Source organism: Catharus ustulatus, chromosome 1, assembly GCF_009819885.2.
Source record: "Catharus ustulatus isolate bCatUst1 chromosome 1, bCatUst1.pri.v2, whole genome shotgun sequence".
Taxonomy (NCBI): domain Eukaryota; kingdom Metazoa; phylum Chordata; class Aves; order Passeriformes; family Turdidae; genus Catharus; species Catharus ustulatus.
In genome coordinates this window covers 37,343,166-37,367,113 of record NC_046221.1, presented here as the reverse complement: position 1 = coordinate 37,367,113, position 23,948 = coordinate 37,343,166, and the positions used below count along the sequence as shown (strand labels likewise).

The 23,948-nt window shown below is 35.0% G+C and overlaps 1 protein-coding gene across 8 annotated transcripts in view; it reads left to right on the top strand.

Annotated features, from left to right (window-relative positions):
- LOC116993544 (TBC1 domain family member 5-like) overlaps positions 1-23,948 on the top strand; it is a 325,432-nt gene that overhangs the window by 180,513 nt on the left and 120,971 nt on the right. For all 8 annotated transcript variants that reach the window (XM_033054285.2, XM_033054293.2, XM_033054299.2 and 5 more), the window contains 8 exons: positions 2,563-2,671; positions 4,436-4,525; positions 4,625-4,696; positions 6,954-7,021; positions 11,924-12,026; positions 17,760-17,848; positions 19,299-19,349; positions 19,443-19,512. In XM_033054285.2, coding sequence (XP_032910176.1) covers positions 2,563-2,671; positions 4,436-4,525; positions 4,625-4,696; positions 6,954-7,021; positions 11,924-12,026; positions 17,760-17,848; positions 19,299-19,349; positions 19,443-19,512 — 652 coding nt within the window. The remainder of the gene's footprint in view (positions 1-2,562; positions 2,672-4,435; positions 4,526-4,624; positions 4,697-6,953; positions 7,022-11,923; positions 12,027-17,759; positions 17,849-19,298; positions 19,350-19,442; positions 19,513-23,948) is intronic.

Sequence of the window (23,948 nt, the reverse complement as noted above, 5' to 3'; positions counted from 1 at the left end):
TCCATATTATACAGTGTTACCACTATGAAAAGTCTTGAGGATTGTAAAGCTTAATTTATTAGTTTTCATTCAAAATAGTTGAGAAGTGAATTAGTAAATGCTGCTCAGAAAGGATTTTAACTATCATTCAGCTCTACTAAAACTGAGGCAGATTCCAGCTTCCAAGTAATTTCTTTTTCAGTTGCTTATAACTTTTTTTGTGATCCTAGCAGCCAAGAGGGAATGCAGAGGAGATATGATCTTGCCAAATTTCTTTTGGCGGTTTTAAAAGTAATTTGGTTCAAAACGTGTTTGGAATTGCATTACTTTTTTTTTTTTTAAAGGCATAATATCTGCACTAATACTATTTCAGAAGTGTTGAAATTACTTTCTTACTGTGTAGCAATCACTTCCAGCAGCTGGTGAGAAAAATAACCTGAAGAGTTTCTTTCCTCGCTGTTCTTTCTTTTCACAGTTGCACTGGTTGAAACCTTTTGCTAACTCAGCTGACACACTGGCATTTTCAAAGACGTTGTGGGAATGTCATCCACGTGCAGAACAATGTGAATAGCTTCAGAGTCTGACCTGTTGTGTGCACAGGGGAATGTGTCACTCTTGAAACATAGCTACCTTAGGGAGGCGGCTTGGCAGGAGTTATAATGGCCAATGATGCTACAAAATTTACAATGGCAAATGAAGAATATTATACATGATAGAAACAGGAGGGTTTTTTAGATAGACATAATATACTGTAGCTACTGAAGTATAAGTGACTGTGAAAGGCCGGCCCAGATTTTTCTCAAGCTGTGTCTGCTATATACCATACGTTGTATTTAAAGGAGACAGAATCATGGTAAACAATCGTAGGCAGCTCCCTGCAGAAGGTGAGGATGTGTGGGAGACAAGGAGACAAAAATGACCAGATAGTCTTTCAGACTTGGAGATTGGGGAATGTAAGAAGAGTGAAGGAAGCAGCTCCACACCATTGGAATGATTTGCTGCTCTTTTGGTCACCTGGGGGTATTGGCAGTTGGGAGAAGCTAAAGGCAGCCCTAAATCCTGCAGTCTAACACTGCCGCAGTCATCTTTGCTCTTATCTGGAATACCTTCACTTTTCAAAGTAATTAATAATCAAAACCCAGAAGTAAACACTTGTTTTAAAAATAATATGGTCCTAGCTGAAAGGTGGTGTATTCCCAAACACAGGACTTCTGGTCTCAGCATGAATCATGAGCTTGCTCCTGTCACAGAGGAGGAGGACCATCATTTCCTTGCTTGCCAAGTCCATTCCACTACAGTTCTCAGCAACTGTATCTTACAATTCTGTTTTTACAAACTCTCTCAACCAGCTTAAAAGGCTGAAAACTATCTAACTTCATTTTGCATATATTTAGGGCAATTTGCAAATCCAGAGTTTGCTGGTATTTAGTATAACCTACTCTGTGACCCTCCTTAGTGAAGGAGATATGGTGAGATCTTAGCCTGGAGTCATAATAGTAGTTTCCCTCTTCCTGGTTTCATTTGGTCTCCCAGGGAGAAGTAATAGTCTCCCATGTGACAGGGGGAGGAGGAGATGTTCACTTTAAGGACATGCATTGAAAATAAATCTGAAACGCGTTTTCTTGCACATAACCCAGCTCCTTACCTTGAAATTACCCTTTGTATTTTAGAGTGGCTGCAGAAAGTCTGTTAGCATGTCTTGGGCTACTAAGACTATCAGATGGCCTCAACTGTTCTTGAGATTCATTTAAGCAGAAGTTGCAGGAAATACAGGTTTAATTCTTTTATTCAAACTCAGTAGATGGTTTGGGACAATTAATTTCCAATTGTTTCCCAGTAGAGCAGATTTACTTGTATATTAATGAGGCACAGGTGTTAGGCCCCTGGTGCCTGCATGCCTGGGAGGCATATTTAGGTTGTTTATCTAGTCAGCCATAGGTACTGCAAGGTACTCAAGCTTGCCTTTAACAGTTTATACAGTGAGGCTTTTTAATTTTTTGATGTTTTTTTAAATTTCCTAGCACCTGTTAAAATTTTAAAACTGATCATGTAGAAAGAAGTAGGAGTGATTTCAATAGTAAATAGCACTAAATGTTAAAGAAAGTCATCTTCTATGATGCTTAACTGCCCAGCTTGACATTAAGAAGAAAAGAAGGTTCATTTAAGCAAATACGTCATATGAAGAGCTAATACAGTCAACAGTGTACTTTTCTGTTGCATATTTTTGGAATAGGTACTTCTTTGTCTACAGCTGAAACATGAATGTGCTTATATTAATATTCATTTTTCTTGTTTATTCACTGAACTGCAGTACCAACATTTTAGAGGAAATGGAATAGCCTCCATAGACATTATGAATTTCAGTAGCTGGCATAATTATAGCGATCTACATATTCATTAAATCCAAAGAAGAAATGTGTCCAAAAAAACAGCCATGCGTTTAGAAGTGGTACACAACTAAATATATACATTTTTAAAAGTTGCTTTCCTCTGCTTATCCAAAATTGTATAGTGTCATATAGTCCTTAAATCAGCCAAGGCTTTTTTTGCGTGTTTAAATGTTCATTCCTTTTGCTTTTGCAGTAAAGAATGGGAAGAACTATTTGTAAACAACAATTACTTGGCAACTATACGGCTGAAGGGGATTAATGGGCAGCTGAGAAGCAGCAGGTTCCGTAGTGTTTGCTGGAAGGTAAGAAGAGAAAATATTTATTTACAGTTTGTGGTTGCAATATATCAACACATTACCTGATGCGCTGGAAGATTATTGATGCAAAGAATCATGAATTTTCCAAGAGACTTCATCCCAGTGTTTTCCTACTCATTTTTATAATTCATTGGACATTTGCTAACCACATCGAGTTGCTTTAAAGCTGAATTGCAGGTAATAGCAAAAGTATCCTAGGAAAGCCTATCTTTGTGCTGGTGATATGTTTAGAATTGAGTGCTACACTCCCTCTAGAGTGGAAGGTTGTCTAAAAACTTAAGGTTTTGTGGAATTTGGGACTGCTTTAAAATCAATCTGATGCTTCTGCTAGCTGGTTTTCCCAGTGAAAAGAGAAAATGAAGACCAATCCCTTTTGTAACAGCTGGATAGAGAGGGAATCAAGGTCTTGCAAAAGCACAACAGCTCCTTGGGAGGTTTTTTTTGTTTTTGTTTTTGTTTTTTTGTTTGTTTGTTTTGTTTGTTTTGGTTTTTTTTAAACTAGTAGGGGAAGGAAGAGAGACAGAAAGCAATGTAATACCAGGTTACTCTATAAAGTCCAAACAAATTTTGTTGCAATGACATCAAGTCTTCTGTTGTGCAATAACTCTGGTAGTAGAGAAACATTTTTCTAGCAGAATTACTGTGTGGTAATGCTAATCATTTAAATTATTTCACTTGGAATTTCTCAACCATCCAACCCTCATTTTGGCACAGAGACCTATAAAAAGAAATTTTAAATATTCCTTATATATAAATGAAAGAGAAATTTTGAAATTTAAAATGTATGTAGCATTGAATTAGTTTAAAGTTAATGTAAATATTTTATTCAGCGAGCCAGATGAATATATACCACCTGAATTGTTTTATCAGTTGCTTCTTTTTAAGTCTCTAAATTAGGAGGCCATAACTCAAAGTCCTGAAATAAGACAAACATCAAGTCCTTCCCTGTCTACTAATTAAATCAAGGAGTGGTTTTATTTTATAAATAAGGCAGAGTTTATTTGCTTGTCCCAATATGCATTAGGACTCTGTTGTTAAGTTTTGAAATTTTAATTTTTTTTTAGTAATGTAGGAATGGTTTTTGTTTGTCAGTACTTCTGTTTGCCAGTATTACTGTTTCTTAACACTTTACAATGTGCAAATAAAAACATTGAAAAAGCAAGAAAATACTGGGACTTCTCCTTGCTTCAGATGCAATAGTATTTTGCACTGCATGTTTCTTTCTAACCCTTTTTAAAGAGACATGAAAAAACTGAGATGTAGGCATTCTCCAGAACTTTCTGCAAAACTGACTCTCGGCTGTCTTGCAGAATTATAGAGCATGTTTTATTTCTTACATTGGGTATATCCCTCAGTGCTTACTTACTGCTCTGCATTTGTGGCTCGTTTTAAGCACATTACATTAGGTCATCAGTGTTACATAAATAGCTTCCAGTTTTGGATATTTCTTTTCATGTCTTTCCATTTTATTTCTGCCATGGAAGCCACCATCAATTTTACTGAAGCTGGAACAGTTTGCAAAGCTTGAGTTCATGGCTTCAGTTGACTTTTATGCTTAATTTTGCACTGTTGTTTCTAGCTACTTATTTATGGACTAGAAAGCACTAAAACCAGAAATATTTTATAGCTCTTTGCTTTATCTTTCTTTCTTTCTTTCTTTCTGGGGTGGTTTATGCTTCTGGTAGGATTTGTATGAAAAGCTATATAAAACTAATGAAAGTTAATGAATTTATTTTGTTTTGCCAATAGTTATTTCTGGACGTTCTACCGCAAGATAGAAGTCAATGGATTAAAACCACTTCAGACTTAAGAACTTCTTACAATAAGATCAAAGAAATTGTAAGTTGGTAAAAAATAGATTCTTATACTTTGGCATAGATATTAATATTTATAGCATAACAGGAGAGGATTTTATTTTTTTTTTCTATTTTTACCTAGCACATTACAAACCCTCGGAAAGCAGGACAGCAAGATCTGATAATCAACAACCCACTCTCTCAGGACGAGGGGGTAAGTTAACCCAACACATGCTAGTAAAATTCTCATCTTCTTCATATTGGCACAACTGAGTTCTTGCTGAAGTAGGCAAAAATCTCCCTCCTAAATGTCCAGGAAGATTTGTGTTAACTGTTATTCCACAGGTTCTGCTCAATAACCAGGTTGATATTCTGAATTTTAGGGCTTAACTCAGCGGAGACTGTGCTAAACAAAAAATCAACTGGCCTATAATTATCTGATACAGTTTTTTATCACTGTATTTTTTCATTTTATCTATCAAATGACTCTGGTTTAAGGAGTGTTGAAACAGTCAATATGAAGAGAATACTGTTAACAGAACACTGAAGTACCCTGTCTGCAAGATTGTTCATCCTTGAACATTTTTTTTACTGCATTTTGGTATACTTGAAAAGCTTTTAAGTATTTTATAGCACATATCTTTAGGCTTTTCAATTAATTATGTTGCCCTTGTTCCATCAAAATTCCTTTTTATCAATTTTTTTAAATAACTTAATGCTATGAAAGTAATTTTTTTGGCTGCATTTAAGACATTTACACCTGAAATGTCTGTCTCAGATATCTCTGGTGATATGACTCCTGTTTTGTCCACAAACAGAAGCCCATACTTCATCTGTAGAGTGATACTCTGCTCCTTATTTAATTTAGGAGGAGAGAGCTCTGCAGCTGTTATGACCGTGCACATCATCAAACTGTTCTTGCATCCAGCTGGACAGAAAGTTGTGTCAAATGTAAAAGATTTAAAGCATTTCTGCTGTATTTTGTGATTATACACAGTGGCTCAACCTACTTTCTGCCTGTGATATCTTTTGGATATAGAAAAAAATAGTTAACATGTCAGAATATGTGGCAGGGGATTAATCTGTGAAATAAAGCCACTGACCAAATCAGGCATAGTAATGAAGAACAAAGTGTCTGAGCCTCTGGTGTGACTTAATGTGGCACCCATTTAGTGTCCTGATTTTTCCTTCCTTTTTGCAATGCAGCTCCTGTTTGCTTCCTCTGTTCTGATGGTGGGAGCAGGGGCAGGAGAGTTCCAAAATGTGGTCTAGCTGCATAAAAAGAGTTGTGAGTTAAAAAGGTACTCACTGCATGTAAGACATTATAGATACAAATATTTTTGAGATTTAGGGTTTTTTCCAAGTTGTAGAACAAATATAGCAACTAATTAACACAGGTTTTTGTTATTTTAACTTCTCTCCCCATAGATAGTATTAATTTACTTTTGCTTTTCTTTCTGTGGAGCATAAGGCATCATGGCAAAGAATTATTTACAAGGGGACAAGAAGTTGGGAAGTACTGTACAGACTCTGTGCTGTATTTCATTCACTGGTGCTGCTACTATCTGAAAACTTACCTAACCTGCATGAAGGCTGCTATAAATTTTGCTCCATCTGTATTTTGATCAAGTTACCATTCTGTACAATAAAGAGTACAGTTTCCAATAGTTTTTCTGGAGCATATAATTAACAGCACTTTCTGACTTCTTTCCAGTTAGCTTTTACACCATATTTCTAAGCAAGGCGTGGAAACAAAAGAGAGAGGATGAAAATGGTCATAAGCATAGCTACAGAAGAAGCTCAACCTACTTCAGATTCTTTTATTTAATACTTTTTATTTTGATAGTGAGCTTTAAGTACTCTGACTTTTCCTATTATAATTTTTTTAGAATGGCCAGTCTTGGTCTTCGAAGTGGATTAGAATGATGTCATTTTCTTAATAGTTATTTGATTATCATACACTCTTTATATGATTTTGTCTCCACTGAAACAAACTAGCTTACTCCCAAACAATTTCTTATTATGGATATTGCAGCAGCTTCCAATTAAAGTTCATACATTTGTAGAAGTATGGTACAGTGATACAGACCTTTTTCCTTGTGTGAACAACTGATTTTTTTTCAGTTGAGTTGCTGGTTCTGATAAGTTTGACTTTACCATTCTAAATATTCTTCCTGTAACCCAAAAAAGTAACTCACAAACCTGCAACCATCCAGTGAGCAAATGCTATGAGCCTAGAACAAGGATCCAGGAATAGGAATGTTTTTATTTCTGCTCCAAACTGACTTTCTCAGATATGTTGTGCTGGTCACCAACATTCTTGATTTCCCATAAAATATTGATGTCCCTGTCTACCAGCAATATTGAGGATTAATTAGTTAATATTTGTACAGTACTTTGCTGATGTAGTTTATAAGCCTTATATATTAGTAGAAGTCTTGGTTTCATGCAATTATTTTTCCTTTTTTCAGAGTCTTTGGAATAAATTTTTCCAGGATAAAGAGCTTCGAGCAATGATTGAACAAGATGTGACAAGAACGTATGTAGATCTTCAAGGGAAATTTCTATATATAAATTTATATTCTGCATTTTTATGTGGTATATATTATATTGTGTTTTCTTGACTTTGGTTACTGTAAATGTCAGGTTTGTTGAACATGAATGTGTGGAAACATACATTAAATGTATAAAAATACAACTTACATGGAGTAAAAGATGAGACAATCAACTGAACATTAAATCCTGGAGATTTATTGGTATCATTGGAGAAAAGCTCTTCTAAATTAAGATATTAGGAGGTGTGCTACTTGTGAAATTTAAAGTAGTATTCTGTATGAAGCAAAGAGAACCGAAGAGAAACTGAAAGACCTCTCAACTAAATTATGATCATAATGAAAGACCGAACCAGATTACTTTCCTAATTCTCAACACTTAATACAATCAATAATAAAAAAGCGGTTTGTAATTAGTAAGGGAAATGTCACTCATGAATAGAAGTTGAGAGCTTCTGTCTTTATTTATCACTATTCTAGTTTTATTTGTCATATATGCCTTTTCATATTTGTCCTGATATTACTATAATTATGTTTTCATCTTCTTGGCCCTTAGGTCATTCCTGTTTAGAAACTTGTTTGAGTTAGAACACTCAGTTCCTGAAAATATTTCTTTTCAGAGTGCAAGCATTGAATAATGTGTAAATGTAATTAAATTCAATTACTGGTTTGCTACCATGTGAAATTTTACTGTATTGCGAATATTTTTCCTTATAACTTGAAAAAAGTGATGATAGTCGTAGATTCTACAAATCCCAAGCTTACACATTTTCATTTACAGGAATCAAGTCAAGCAAAAGAAATCATTGCAGTCTGGTTTTCAAATATTTTACATGTCCGTCCCTAGACCCATTCTTGAATATATTTTGCCATGAGATGTATAATTAAAATCTGAGTATACTTTCATGTGCATTCTCACAACAGATGGCATTTTTTGTTTGTTAAAGGAAACAGTTCAGGATGTTCTAAGATTAAAATATATATGTATCTAAACTATAATTGGAGAATGAAAAGTTGTATGGAGGTTATGGTGGATGTAAGACTATTATTTAAATATGTATTTTTATTTAAATATATATTTATACACACACAAATTCCTGGCTCCACTGTGGCAAATGACAGAGTAGTATTTCCTAATATCAGTAATAGTGACTAAAAAAATTTTCATTTATGCATTTATACAAAATAATATCTGCTTGAAACAATAGTAATATATATTGTGTCATCAACAGCAAAATAAATCAAGCAATGAAGAAGCAAAATGTGTCAGTAACATGAATGTATTAATAAGCTACATGTAGTTCATATGTGCACTTGTTATTTGTCTAATCATAAAACATAGTATGCATTTTTACATATACTTATGTATCTATTTGTAAACTATAATTATTTTAAGAAGCAGTAAGTTCTTCATTCTGTGGCTTTAGAATGTAAAAACTCACTTTTTTTCATTTACATTTTTTAAATAAATCCCTGGAGATAGAATTTTAAAAGTTTAAAATTCATCATTAATTTGCAATGCTATTTATTAAAGGTTAAAATAATTATTATATTCAATTTCCATAATCACTACTTTCTAGCTGCTGTTTTTTATTTAATGAATGTTTTTATATTCTTTGTCGTCTAGTTCAGTCCTCTGTCATCCCACAGCATCAAGTATATAATCTTGTAGATAGTGATGCTAACTGAACCCAGAGAAGCAAACCCCAATTCCAGCTATCAAAGCAGTAAAAAAATTACTCTATAATGCTTTTGTTAAGATTCCCTTAAGTGTAGTAACAATAAACCGGAAAAGTGGCTAGAGTTAGGTTCCTAAAATTGGTATTGGTTTAAATTGGTTTATACTTCAGGATTTTGCTATCTAAAGGCAACTGGAATATAGTTTGTTCATGTGTGAGTGTTAGTTCCTATGCATTTTGAGAATCCTTATCCTATATCTTAATTATTGGGTCTGTGAAGCCTAGATACTCACACGTGGGTTAACAATGCTTTAGAGTCTGTGTGCCTGTAGAACTCTAGGACACAAACCATCTCTACCTCAAGTATAAATACAGCTTTTGTCTGATGAATCACACTGTGGAGAGATACAGTTTTCTTCAGTAATTATAAAAGGCTTCTAGCTCACCAGTACCTAACAAAACTTCAGTTTCCTAAAGTCAGGTGATAGAAATCCAATCCATAATGTCTACATACAATTTTCAGTTCGTTTCATAAAAATAACAGCTTCCAATATTTACAAGTAGGAAAGGATATTGTTACGTTAGTCCCAACTCATTAGTGATCAATGTTTTTAATTTTTTTTAAATATTCTGCAGGAGTATAAATCAGCATATTGGCAGATGCAAAAGCATTTAACTCCAATTAAAATACCAGGTTACTTGGCATTGCAGTGTACAGCAAGGGCTACAAATGGCTAAGATTTCATTACCCTCTTTCTCTCTCCAGTATTGCAAGAATCAAAGATGCCTAGGGGGCATTCCCTATAGACAATAGATCAAGTCAATTTCTTCTCTTTTGTAATGGTATTTTTATATATTGGTCTACTTAGTTTCTGCTTCAGGAGTAACAATCACAGTTTAGGATGATGGAAGGTATGTGAAGGTGAGTAGTGGTGGGTGCTGGGGTTCTGAACTCTCCATCCCCCAAATAAGAAAAAACTAATTTTAAAAATTGCCAACACAAAAATGGCAGTGGAAAAGCCATTGGACAGCTACATCCTTCCTAAGTGTGTGGAGGAGCTGGTAAGGAACAGCAATCCACTGATTATGATTCCCATTTCTGTCTGCCACCAAATTTGTTTTGTGCATCCGTTTATTCATTTCCAGCCTGTTTCTTCAAATTTCTGTGTCAATTTCTGGCTCCTTCTGGTGCAGGGGTCCCTAAATCAGCTAAAGGAGTATTTTTAAAAGCTGTATCTGACTCATGTCTTCCCTTTTAGGGACCTGAATGCACCATTGATTAATTGTAGAGTTGTGGTAAAGCAGTCTAGGAAAATTCCCATGTCCTTATGCAGGCTTTCTCAGAGATGTAATTAAATGTAATATTCTCATGTTCATGAAAAGCATTCTTACCTTGCTGATTTGAGAATACTATATATCTTAAAACAGAGCTTTAATCATAAAATGACATTTTCCATAAAAATCCATCCTGAACTGATAGTTCCCTCATGATCTCTTCTATTTACATTTACTATAATTAATACTTCAGCCAGCTTATTCCTGAGTTCATTATTATCCTTTCTGTCACAATCTCTGGTATTACTAGATCCTCACAGATATCTCTGTGTATTTTTGAGTCTTCTTTGTTAGTCTTTTCTTCCTAAACTTCATAGGGCAGGCCTGAATAACAGTCCTTCAGAAATAATCTCTTCAAACCCCTAAATTATGTCGACTGCCATCTGCTGTAATGCACTTTTGGTCTCTGCTGTGTCCTTCCTTTACAGTAATGTGATTAGTACAAGTGCATACAAGTTTCCAAATGTTGGTCTACCATTTCCTCCACCAGGTGCCAGGAAAACATTGCACCTCTCATCCCAGTGCCTCTCTCAGGACTTCAGCGTCACTGTGTTTAAACTACAGTGTCTTCTCTGCCTTGGCTCTTGATTCAGCTTCTTCATCCAAGGATTTCAAAGCACTTTTCTAGCCTTAATTAGTTCTGTTTCTGTGCTTTCCTGTCATCACCTCTGTGAGATGACCACAGTGATTAGCAACATTAATAGTCTTATCTGAAGTAATTTATTCTCATTTCCTGTAGTGTTTCTCTGTGACAGGCTTTACAATAGCCTTAAATACATCTGGTTTAAAGTATAGCATCATAGCTCAGACCTGGGAAATTTGTTTGAAGAAATCTTATTTCAAATCATGTTACTTAACTCTAAAACTGACCATACTACAACCTTTATTTCAGCACTCTAGCCTGAGACCTACCGTTTTTACCTTTTTTAAGTGTTCTGTTCTTCTTTGCCCAACTTTACCATTTCCTTTCTTTTTAGTATTTCAGATTTTATTTGTTACTGCTCTGTATAGCTGTGGAGAAATATGGTTTGGGGCATTTATGAAACATTTTTTGCCATCTAGTTGCTTCTTCAGTAGCAATGAAAACACCTTTGTTTGTGCACTTATTCTAATTTTAAGTATGTTCTGCGTAACTACTCTATTTCCTACCTCCAACAGTTAAGGAGCAGGATGCACAGGTGAGAGTTGCTTCGCAGTAGTTACAGACTTGAAATATTTATATTTTCCAGTATGCATGTAACAGGATTTTCCCAGAAGCTTTTTCTCCTTATTCTCACATAACATCCACTTCATTCTTGTTCACTTAGGCTATTTGCCCAAACCGATTATTTTATAACTGTGGAGTTGATTTGCACAAACTGTTAAAATCAGTGAAATGTCTAATTGTGTTGTATTGCATACACCAGATACCAGAAGGAGATGCTAGATTTTAGGATACTGGTTCTCAGGTCAATTATGAGATATTTAATTAATCTTGTCATTAAATGTTGATTATTTTTCAAATAGTAAAGAAATATTGAACCCTTGTGTATGTGCGTCTTCTGACATATTCTCATTCATTTCTTCCATTGTATTTAATTCCTGCAGATGTCTAGCTTTAATAAGATTAAAAGGGATTAGTTATTTAAATATAACTGCAATATCATCATACCTGTGTAGCAGACTGGTGTATATTAAAGAACATGGTTCATAATTTTGGTTGCAAAACAAATATAACAAGTCATTAGAAGTATTGAACTCTAGCAGCACAGAGCAGTGGGAAAGCAGACTTTCTGACTAAGGATGATGCTCTTATCTAAAACCTCTTCTAGAAGACCAACAACTGGCATCCTGTGCACTCTATTGTTTACTTTTGCTGTATTGCTTCATTTTCAGCTTTCCTGAAATGCAGTATTTCCAGCAAGAGAATGTAAGGAAAATTCTTACAGATGTTCTGTTCTGCTACGCCAGAGAAAATGAGCAGTTGCTTTATAAACAGGTAATGAAAATACTGTACAGGTGGCATTCATTGACTCAACATTTTCTATATGGTTTAACAATAATGTAGCTGTGTTGTATCTGAAGTTGTATCATAATGCTAAAGTAATCAAAGAGCTGCTTGTCAGCTGGTTGGTAAGTAAGCTCATTGAATAACATATGCTTTTTCCTCATAACGCAGTACCGTAAGTTGTTTTCTTTAAGGTTGCTAAGTTTTCTAACTTCAAATTTCTTTATAAACATCTTTTTCTTTGTCATTGGTTAAGAAAGAAAAGACAAAGAAAGGCTTTCTCTGCTTACGTAAAGAATGAACACAGCAGGATTTTAAATGGTACTGAATAAACAAAAAGCATAGTGATTTCTGAAATTTAAACAAGTTTACTATTTTAAGTTCTATGTAATATTTTAAGTTATTCTCCAAAGTGCTAAAGCCATGCAGTATGTTAACAAAAAGATCTGTATCTAACCTTGTAGCATCCAAGTACAATGCAGCTGACAAAATCCTCTTGAGTGGAGGATAAGGGTTCTACAAAATACCACTTTTACAGAGTTACTTGAAGGACAGTCTGCTCAAACCATTTTTGATAAAATGGTAGAGAAAGCCTGAGTTGCACTAAGTCTGCATCCACAGAGTTAGTAAGTTAATTAATTTAATATTTGTTCTGAAGGTTTTGAAGTAACAGATGCTGTATTCATGTAGCATGACCAATATGCAGAGTATCAATTGAAGTATATTTGTATTTGTTTCTTCACACAAATATATGTGTGGACTGAGTAGAGACTGACGAACTGAGGGATACTCTGTGTCCATGGACAAAGGATAAATTGTAGAGGAGCCAACTTTAGGTAGATAGAAAATTTGTCATGGCAAAAATACATAGATTCAGTAAATGTGAAGATTTTATAAAACAATCTGTGCTTTCAGTCATGGTCTCTGACCACCCTGTCCTCAAACCAGGGAATAGGATTGTTTCATGGAAACAAAGGGCACATGAGTTGAAGGAACAGTTACTTCTGAAGAATTTCTTGGTGATTATATAAAAAAAATGGACTATATAGTTATCAAACACATGAAACATCTATCAACTGGTTATTTTTCATGTTTGACAGACAGTGAGCAAGGACTAGTCTTGCATAAGAACAATAAAAATGAGATCTAGGAGCTGTATTTTGGAGGGTGCTGCTAAGAAAAATACTTAGCAGTATTCAGCCTCCTCTTTGTAGTGAACATAGGCCAGAGTACTGATGATGGGAAAATGGAAGAACACATTCCAGCTAATTTAGTCTATCATTTATTGTACAAGAAGAATTATTTTACTCTTTGATATGACTTAAAAGGACTTAATTACCCTCTGCTCATATTTAAAATCCTCTTGATTCCTTACCAAGAAATAATACCTTTCTATATAGGGATAGAATATTTAGCCAGATCAATTTTTTTAAAAAAAGCACTGCGTTTCATCACAAGCTGTTAAAGCTATTATTTTCTACTAGGTGACACCCCGTTTAACATAGACCATATTGTTAATAGTTATGGGATTTTATTGAATTAATGAGACTGTTATCATGTAGTAGAATGTCTTGCTGAGTTAATTGAAACTGCAGAGATTATATAAATGGTATTAATGAACTTTGACTGCCTGATGCCTCAGCTTTAATAAAGACTGCTTGGTGGGCTAAATGAACATAGGCAGATAAAAGAACAGGTTCAATTTTGTGAGCCTACAGGCTGTTGACAAAGAAAACTTCTTTACCTCTGTTTTCAACTAGTGTGCATCAGTAGTGTGGTAGTTCCAGGAAGGAGTTGCTACAAGATGAAGAGGAGAGGAAGTGCAGAAAATTAAATTAATTTGGATCAGGAAAAATGTTGATTTAACCTCTCAAAGCATGTTCAGTAGATCAACCTAGTCTTGTGCTGCTGTGCCAAGTCCACAAAATAGTAAATGATTGTGGTTTTTCTCTCTTGTTGTGGACGTGTGTTGCTTTTATTAGGAGCTTTGCCTTTTTCTTACTTAATTTTAAAAGAGTGGGTTTGTTTGGTTGGATTTTTTAAAAGATGATGATCCTTTTAGCTTATTAGTAAGATCCTCCTTTTTTGTCTCCATGCTCCTCTCTTGCTAGAAAACATTTTTTCATGCCCATCATAACCCTTCTCTGAATCAACTGAAAATAAATAGTCTGTAGTCAACAGGATATGTTTTTTTCTTTCTTTTATCAAATACCTAGCTAGTAGTCTCTCTGTTGTAGTGTTTTTACCAGACTCATGTCCCACTTCCCATAATAATAATTTCCACTACAGCAAAACCTGGCATATTTTTGAGAAAATTATGAGGGTTACCATTAATTCATCAGTAACAGAGCCATCTCCAAGTTGTTGTCTCCACAGTGACCTGAATACAAAGCCCACATTAAGGAACTTGTCTTCATCTGCAGTTTCCATCATGAAGACTGGTCCTATTGTCATCCATGAGAATTCCTCTGTCTTATTTGCATGCCCACATACAAAAGATACAATCGCCGTTAGAATTATAAAACTTGGCCAGTGAATGAAGACTGATACTTCTGTCTGTCAACATCTGTCCCTACTGAATGTTATCTTCTGAAGTATTTGGAGAAGTTATAGTTCCTTGACAATTTGCATACTTACAACATCCTGTTGAAACTATAACATAGCATCAGCATATAGTATTACAAGAAGCAATCAATAATGTTTGTTTAATATGCATAAATGCATGCAAGTTGTCTTAGTTGTAGAGCTTCTGGATTTTTTGGCCACTGTGAAGGAACATTTTATTTGATGTGTAAAAATATATTTGTATCCCTAGTCTAATGGAGTAGAATGTTGTGGAGCTGTGTTACAGCTTTTAAAGGCAGAATCTTCTCTGGGATGACTGAATTTTTAAATAGCAGCTGTAAATATAGAATCTAAAGAGACTAGTGTATTGTACTTAAGAATATGTAAAAGCTACTCTAAGAGTTCTTCTGTAAGACTGGTGACAAAATTCTGGTCCTAGTTACACTGAAAGAGAATAGTGAAAATTAAGCTGAATCACTAGGCTAACTATTGTTTGTTCATTATTTGATTGCCCTTAGAGAAGTCAATATAATTTTGAAATGCATTGATTCACTTGTCATTGTAAAAATACTATCATTCTAGTTTTCTTTCTAGACCATAGACTGTATTATGAAATCAATATTTTGTTGTAGCTGGGAAGTGTCATAAAATTATCTGAGCTCTGTCAACTTATTTATTAACACTAAAGAGTTTTAGTAAAATGTAGCATTGAAAAAATATGTGTATGCATATTACACTGCTAGCTTTTCTTGCCAAGCTAAAAATCTCTAAACATTTGAAGTATTCTTGTAACTGAAAGATCAGAGGTACCTTTTTGAAATCCTGATATTTCAACATCTGTTTGTTTTGGTTTTGTTATATGTGGGCAGCCACATTATGATTCTATTTTATTATAGAGTTGATATATTGTTATGTTGGAAGAATGTGTGATGTGCTTTTATCTTTTATAACTAATTCTTATTTTATGTTCTCTTTCTTTTTCTTCTGCTTATATGTTTACAGCTTAGATGGTAGTTTTTTTAGATAGTCAAGTTTTTTGGCATTCCTATTTCTCCTATTTCATGTTTAGTATATCAGGGCGAATAAAATATTAGATGTGGAGCTGTTAATTAAGCATGGGCTGTATGTGAGAAAGTACAACCCTGGTTATTTAAAACTTTTTGCCACTTATATAGTGTCTAATCCCGGACCTTTCTCCTTTGATATGACCATAATACTTTAAGAAATCTAAACTTGACAACTTGTAATCTAACCCATTTGTTGTGTTTTACATCAGCTTCTGAAATCAAATGGCTATATTTGGTTTATTTTGTTTTTCCTAACTGAATTTCTCTTTAGGCTTCATCTTTTAAAGTAGTCACTAAAGGTTCAGAAATAGGAAGGGGAAAGAAAACATCTGAACTTCAGCCCTGGCATTGAGGCCCTAACAATCATCTTAGTCCTGAAGAAATTAAAATTAAATTTCCTAGGATTTCAGTTGATGGCATACAGAGAGATCACCAAAACTATTGTCCAAATTGTTATAAACTATGCATCCAAGCATACTCAAAATAGTTACTGACCTAGAGAGGGCTTCCACATCCAGCTTGAGTGGTCTGTTCAGACCACTCAAGGAAAATCTCCATTACTTCCAATAAAAGTTCAAGGGGTTTGGTTGTTAATGGATCTGTTCAGTACATGTGAAGCTGATAAGCTAACTTAGTGGTGTTGGGCACTCCTCAAATGCTGTATGGAACATCAATATGTACCAGCAAAGCAGCAGGGTCACTCACAAGCATGTAACACTTCCAGTGTTCATGTCTGTCCATCACTGAGGGGGCTGGAAAAGCAAGGGCAGAGGCTTCCTGGCTTGAAGCTGCAACCCAACCATTAACAGTAGAACAGCTCAGAGGACCCATCAGTTGTCATCTGACTCCTGACAGCAACCTGAAATGTTGATGTGCTTGATGGACCAGCACCAGTACTGCTTCTACAGCAGGACTGATGAGAGAGTCTTCCTGGAACCCCTGTCTGCCCAGAGCACTCCCCTGAGTTGGGACTGAGGCTCCAGTCCAGTGCAGAAATAGCTGCACCCTTGAGCTGGAGCACTCCTGGCAGCAGGTTCTTGTTCCTACAGCTGGGCAAGGACTCCACCCAAAGCCAGGCCCAGCAGGGGTAGTCTGGGCACTTGGCATCAAGCCCCTGCTGTAACCAGTGGTTTTGGGCAGAGGTCAGGAATTCCCTCCCCTTAGAGTGATCCTTGTGTCCAGAGGCAGAGAGACAAATCTCAGTCCTTCATCCCACATCCTTTCCATCACCAAAGGGCTCCCCTCCCTTCTTTTGTATGGCTGACCCCTGCCCCAGCCTAGAGCTTTTGTAGCTTCTACCTACTGTCCTAGTCCCAACACTGGAACTCCAGCTCTCCTAGGTGGCCCAGCCATGCTTCTGATGCCAGTCCAAGTCCTCAACTGCCCACCCATTTTTTTTGTTCTGGTTCCTGCCTATTTGTATGTTTTTTCTGTGTCTTAGTATAGATTACATATATAAGTAGTACTCTGCAGTGGAATAGTACCAGGTCTTCTATGCATTGTGTTTAATGAGTTTATTTTGAATATTGACATAACAACTGAAAAGAAAGAGAAACAAAAAATCCCAAAACATCATTTTGATTCTCATGTCTTTAGAAATGAAATTTTCGTTTTCTTTCCCAAATTGCTACCCTTGTCTCCTTTGGAGCCTACTGTTACTCTTCTATCTATGGTTTTGGAACATTATAAAATACCAAATAATTTTAAATTTTGTAATTTTTCCGTATTGCAGATCTCTGTACTGTAGATCATTATTATAATTATCATAAATAAAATTCATATTTATGAACACAAATCTTGAAGTAAACTGCCAGGTGCAGGGTTGCCTACCATTGCCAATTTCTTGTGTGTTGTGTTAGAAAAAGGGAGACTAACTTGTTTCCATATATTATAGAAGAATAAACACTTGGATTTAATCAGAATTTAAGATAAAAGCCATTGATTATGAAACCATTCTGTTAACAGTGTGAATGAATGTTCATGCTTTTAGTTAGTCTGCACCTAATATTGCTGTCTGCCTTATGCTGTGTATTAGGAACTATTATATGACTGGAAAATCTAAATATACTTTTGCTTTTCCTTTTATGTTTAGGGCATGCATGAACTTCTAGCTCCCATTGTGTTTATCCTACATTGTGACCACCAGGCTTTTTCACATGCCAGTGAAGCTGCACAACCCAGGCAAGCATTGCATTTTATTTGTATATGAATCTGCTTTCTTTAAAAAAAAAGTTCACTGAACTATAGCTTATAAATATGTGCTCCATAATTTTTTGTCTATCATTCTTTAATTAATATCAGAAATCATTGCTTCCTTGTACTTTGATGGGAATGTGGTTTTTTCATCTTTCCTGCTACAGCCTCTGAGATTTAAACATTGGCCCCTTTACAGACATTGGCTGGTGAAAAAATGAGGAGACAAGAAATCTAAGGAAAATCTTAAACTCAAAGCTTACATACGTACCGGCAGTTCTACCTCATCCTTATTGCCAGCAGTGATTTTGTTTTTGTCACTGCAGAGAATAGACAGATTAGTGAACTCCACTCATAGAGACACATCTTACCACCAGCTCTCTTTCCTCATATCTTAAAAGGGAAAATAATCATTGAAGACAAATTGTTGGGATTGATATTTTTTTCATCACCTTCATTGCTGTAGCTGTGATACCCAACTATTCTTTGACTTGGTAGTAACATTATGTTTAGCTATTGATCCTCCATTTCATTCAAAAGAGTGTATATGTGTATGCATGGAGTCATACTCATACCTATAAAATATTGCATCATATGGTTATCTGCTTTTATTCTTGCCCCATATGCAAGGCTTTTGTTTTTACTTAAAAATTTTAAAAGAAACTAGTTTCATTCTTGTGATATTTAGGACATTTCATTTGGTTTTTTGCACACTGGAGCCCTGCAGTGAATAAAAATGAATTTAATTATGTGTGCAATATAATATAACCTCTGTAGGTACCCCTCAACGTGACTGCCCAAAGGCAGTTAAGCATTAAGATGATTATTTACAAGTGTGTGTTTTTATTCAATGTCTGTCCTTAGATATCCTAAAATTACCTAGAAGATGCTCTTCAGCACTAAGCAACTTAAAATAACCATGTGTTATGTACAGCATTCTGTTCCATGCTCACTGAAAAAGTGGAGCTAAGCAGCAAAGTAGATGGAAAAGAGGTGCTGTCACTGATTAATTGCTGTTAAAGTACAATAAAAATACAGGCTATTAAAACAAAATAAATTAATGTTTTGATACTGCATATTTGACCAGTAACCATATTTTTTTTGTTTGTTTGGGATAAACAGTGATAGATTGTGCAGCAATCAATTATTCTAGATCAAGCATATTCAAATAATACATTGTGACATTCAGTAATTTGTTATTTGGAATAATTAGATGGTTACTTCATTGTAGTGCAGACAAGGCAGCTAATTTGTTTTTGATCTTTATAAAAAGGAAAGACTTCATTTGTTCAATGGAGTTGCTCTTTTTAATTAAAAAGGCTAGTTTTCTCATTTGCACTTTATATGAAAGTTGGCTTATAAATACATAATAGTACATGCAGAACGCTGACCAAAAATAAACATTCACATTTGGATTGTTCACTGTTGCCTTTTTCAGTGAGGAAATGAAAGTTCTTTTGAATCCTGAATATCTGGAACATGATGCCTAGTAAGTTTCAACAAGTTTCTTTACGTTCAATTTGCTCTTATTTGTAATTGACAGCATTGTTTAACACCAAGTCTCTGGGTTGTTCCCTTTCAGTGCAATGTTCACACGTCTTATGAAAACAGCAGAACATTGGTTTTCAACTTTTGAACATGACAGTCAGAAGGTAAATACTGCTTTAAAATGTGCTTACTGTGTTTTTAAGCAAATGTGATTTTAATATGATTGAAGTCTAGCTAACTAGACATCTCTTAACTTGGTTAAAGCAGTCTCAAACAAGTTTACAGTCTTTAAAGTTTCTTAAGAATTTGGTCGCAAGCACTTGTGTAAATGTCTCCAGGTGAGAGTTCCTATCTGTTGAAAGATCACTTGGTAATCAAAAGCCAAGTGTACAAGCACAGATTTTTCTGTATAAGAGTGATGCCCTTGCATAGCATTTGAAACAGTATGTGTCATAGGCACTTCTGTGTGCCCAAAACGTGTGCAAATGTCATGTTAAATAAATGCCCATAGGTAAAGTATTAAGGCGTGAATTATTTTCAGCTGTTTAAAAACAAATTGCTGAGAAACCCAGACTTTAACCACAGACTGTCTGTCAAAGGTCAGGGTGTATCTTTCCCTGACATAATCACTCCATTTCCTTCAATTTATTCTTCTTATCCTCAGGATATTCAGAGAGAATATGTGTGCCTTCAGATCTCTTGTGTACCTGTATGGACACTGCTGAATTTAGTATGTTGCTGCTTTCATAAAAAAGTTTTTGCAGTGTTCTGAGTTTAGTTCTAGAGAACTCTGCTTTGCAAGGATCTTCTAGAGACCATCTATTTCTTGCCTGAATTTTTTCATATGTGGCAGGAAGGACAATTCTCTCAGTCAGTTGCTCAAGATTTCCTTTGACTATTTCTTTTCTTGTCTCTTTCCATCTTTTTGTTTCTCTTCTTTCTGTTTTTTTTTTAATTCTGGGAAATCATTTGTATGATGGAGCATATATATGGAGGCTCTAGCAAAATATTGTTAACAGTATTATGGGTATTGGCAAGACTTTCAATGTATTATGTCCTAAAAGAGTTGGCCTCCAAACTGGGTTTCAGTTTGATTCACTTCAGCATTTTTCACATGGAACATGGGGGGAATATCTAGAGTTAACAAAAACTTACTGAGAATTCAGTTAATTCTGGATATCCATATGGGTGCACCTAATCTTGTAGCTGCAAACTGTAATTGGGGAGTACTAGTTTGAATGGTGGTTTTGTCAGTCTAATGAAGAAAAGTTGTTCATTGAAGACTCATTTAAAACCATCTATTTCCTTTAAATATTTAAAATATTATATATTTTATCAGATACAGAGCATTGGTGTCTTAACCTAAACTATCTGCAGTTATACATTATTTGGATTTTTATATAATTTCTGTAGCTAGGGATAAAGCATATGAGATACAAATTTTATGAAGTTACTACATAGGCACTTTTATTTCAATAACAAGGCTGTGAGATATGTTTCTCTAAGTGTAGCTTTTCAAAATTCAGTGTATTCAAATGTATTTGTTCCAATTTCTGTGACAGAGGTGGTAAAGTCTGAGGTGGAATTTTATTCCAGGAAATAACTAGGTCTGCTTACAGATTTTCAGTGCTTGGGTAGAAGGTGAAAGTTTACATTGCCTTTTCCAGGTCTTTCATGACATAAAAATTAGCAGTGCAAAGAGAATGGATTAATATCTAGTTGTTTATTCTTGTTCTGTGCCAACATGTATAATCTTTAATAATCCTTTCTTGTACATATGCCTTTTACAATCATGACTTGGGGGGTTAGCTGCATAGTAAAGTGTGAATCTTCACAAAGAAAGCAATGAAAGTGTGTGTTCTGAGAGACATGTTACATTTTACAACCTCTAACAGTTGTTTCCATTACTCCCAATTGCCATTAGAGGAGCTTCTCCAGCTACTCCATTCCCTAGTGGTTAATGACAGAAATCTGTCCTCAGTTTATACTTGTACTATGTCCTAGCCTCTCTTTACTGCTGTAGCATTAGTTTCCTAAATGCATGAATACATAAATTGTGTTAGCATCGCCCTACCAGCTATTCCAGTTCATGTTGTGGTAGGTAATGTTTTGTGGCAGGACTTGGTGACTCTGTTCCTAATACTTAACTAAAGTTTTCAGGTGCACTTCACTGTTCTTAGGGGTGAATCTGGTGCTGTCCTGTAAACAATATAGCACATTCTGAGCTGTCACTCATTTTTTCTTTTTATTGTGAACCACATCCTTTTAGTATTGATTATTTATATTTCATGTTAGTAATAGATGACTAAACACACATACTCACATTTTTTTGCAAGACCTGAAGGCTCGCAAAAAGAAAATGGGTGTTTTCTCTCACATGGCAAATAATTATATGGTGAGTATGAGCAGGGGCAGAGTATTGCATTGTCCACTTGGCTTTAGGCACAGGCACTGTGAGTCATTTCTAGTTAAACATTTTGGCGGTTTTATTAGTTTATTTGAGCATCTTTCTGTTTGGGCTGTTTGTTTCACACCAGCTATGTGATTTTTGGAGCAATTTCAACTGACTAGAGGTATTGTCATTTTTTCAACCAAATTGCATGAGAGGAGACAACAGACACGACTTTGTTGTGCTCTAGTCATCCACCGAGCTCCTTGGTGGAGTACACTGAATCAGGAGGCATGGACAGGCAAGGCTTTGTTATTGGCTGCAGCTGCTTCCTCACAGATTCTGTCATGCCTTGAAGATTTCTGTTAATAGGGTTAATTTCTGAGATGCTGATAAACTGCATTTTGATGGATACCATTTACTTATCTCATGCTTTTAGAAATGGCAAGCCAGTGTATACTATTGGATGCACTTAGCCATGTTTGATAGTCAGTCAGTCTGACAGTCAGCAATGTGTCAGTGCTGCATTATGCCAAGGTGCACAAATGCTGCAAGTGACAAATAACTCCAATTTTGGCACAGAGGAAGCTTGCATTAGTTTTGATATTCACAGTCTTTAGTCACTTGAGCCAGGGTTTAATAATCTGTCTTGTAATTCTGTAAAGATGGCTTGAAACCCAGAGACAACTAATGGTGTAAAGACTAAACTGAGTAATAGCTAGTCTTTTCATATTACAAGTTCAAACAAGCAGAGGGATTCTGATGTTGAGCTTTCCATATAAGGTTTTATGCCTAAAATAAAGAAAAGCTTAAAAACACAGGTCTTCTGAGTCATCAGAGTTATGAATGTATGAAGTGGCCAAGCTGAAGTTAAAGTCAATTTGAATAAATCACAATAAAGTTCATACCCCAGATGTGTGCCAAATGATAGAGCATGCACCGTCTACAAATACATAGAGCTACAGACTTCTATTATTAGTTTCAAAGATAAATCCTTGTTTCTGAAAAAAAAATTAATATAAACTTACATTTAATATTAAGGGAATATTACCATATCATGCTTTAAGAGTGGCTTAATGGATACCTATTTTCAATATTTTGCATTCTTGCATATGACCAATATAGAGAAATGGGTGTGAAATTTTAGGAAATAGCCATACAATGCAGAAATAAAATACAGTGTACAAAGAAGGCTGCCCCGCTTGGTAAGAAAAAATTAACTGAATAATTTAGAAAATAAGGTAGGAGAAATATCCTTTCTCAGTGTATCTGCATCTGTGAAGAACTTTGGTATATAACTAAGTAACAGGGTTGCTTATTGGCCTCTAAGACACTAGATGTTTTATTTTAAATTCCTATTTGATAGAATAGCAAAGATTTTGGATAAATACATGCTGTATCAGTGAGCTTTATTTGACAGTCTCAGGGAGCTTTTGTCAAGTGATTTGCCGGAGTATCTTAAACCACAATAGCATGGTTAAACTACCACAGTTTACCATAGACAGATCAGTCCATTTGCTGCAATTGCCATAGCAAAGCAACAATTAAGCAGATTTTAGGATACAATTTATAATCAGTCAGGTCCTTAAATAGAAACATATTACCTGAAATCACTGCTCAGCTTCCTACCATATTTTCTGGAGTACAGAAATCAAATAATTAAGAAAAGGTACTTCAAGCAAAGAAGATCAACACAAAAAATAGACTTTTTGGTAGACATTATTAAATGTTCATTGCCTATTTGAATGTTAAACCATGTTGTAAGTGATTTTGAAATAACCATAGGAGACGACATTGGGAAGAGCTTCTACAACAAAAACAATCTTTCTTTGTTATTGAATGTTGAAAATAATGCTCTTTTCACAATATTGAATCAAATTAATTTGTATTTAAACAATGTAAAGTGCAATGAAGTCTCCTGAAATTATTAACCTTTTGAGTTGGATAATGCTTCTCTATTAGTATAGACAGCAAAAGTATGGAAAAACAGCAACTGTTTTTCAAAGTGAAGCTTTTGAGTCAGAGGTCATGATGACAGATTGTGGCAAATTCATTGCAAAATTCTTCTCTTCTTACCATTCCAATTTTCCCTTTTTTATACCCTTAACATTATTCCTAACAGTTTAATTCTCTATTGCCCTCTCCCACCATCTTTCTCTTGATGGGTTTGGGTTTTTTTATTTTTCATTCTCCTTTTTACATGTTTCCTAT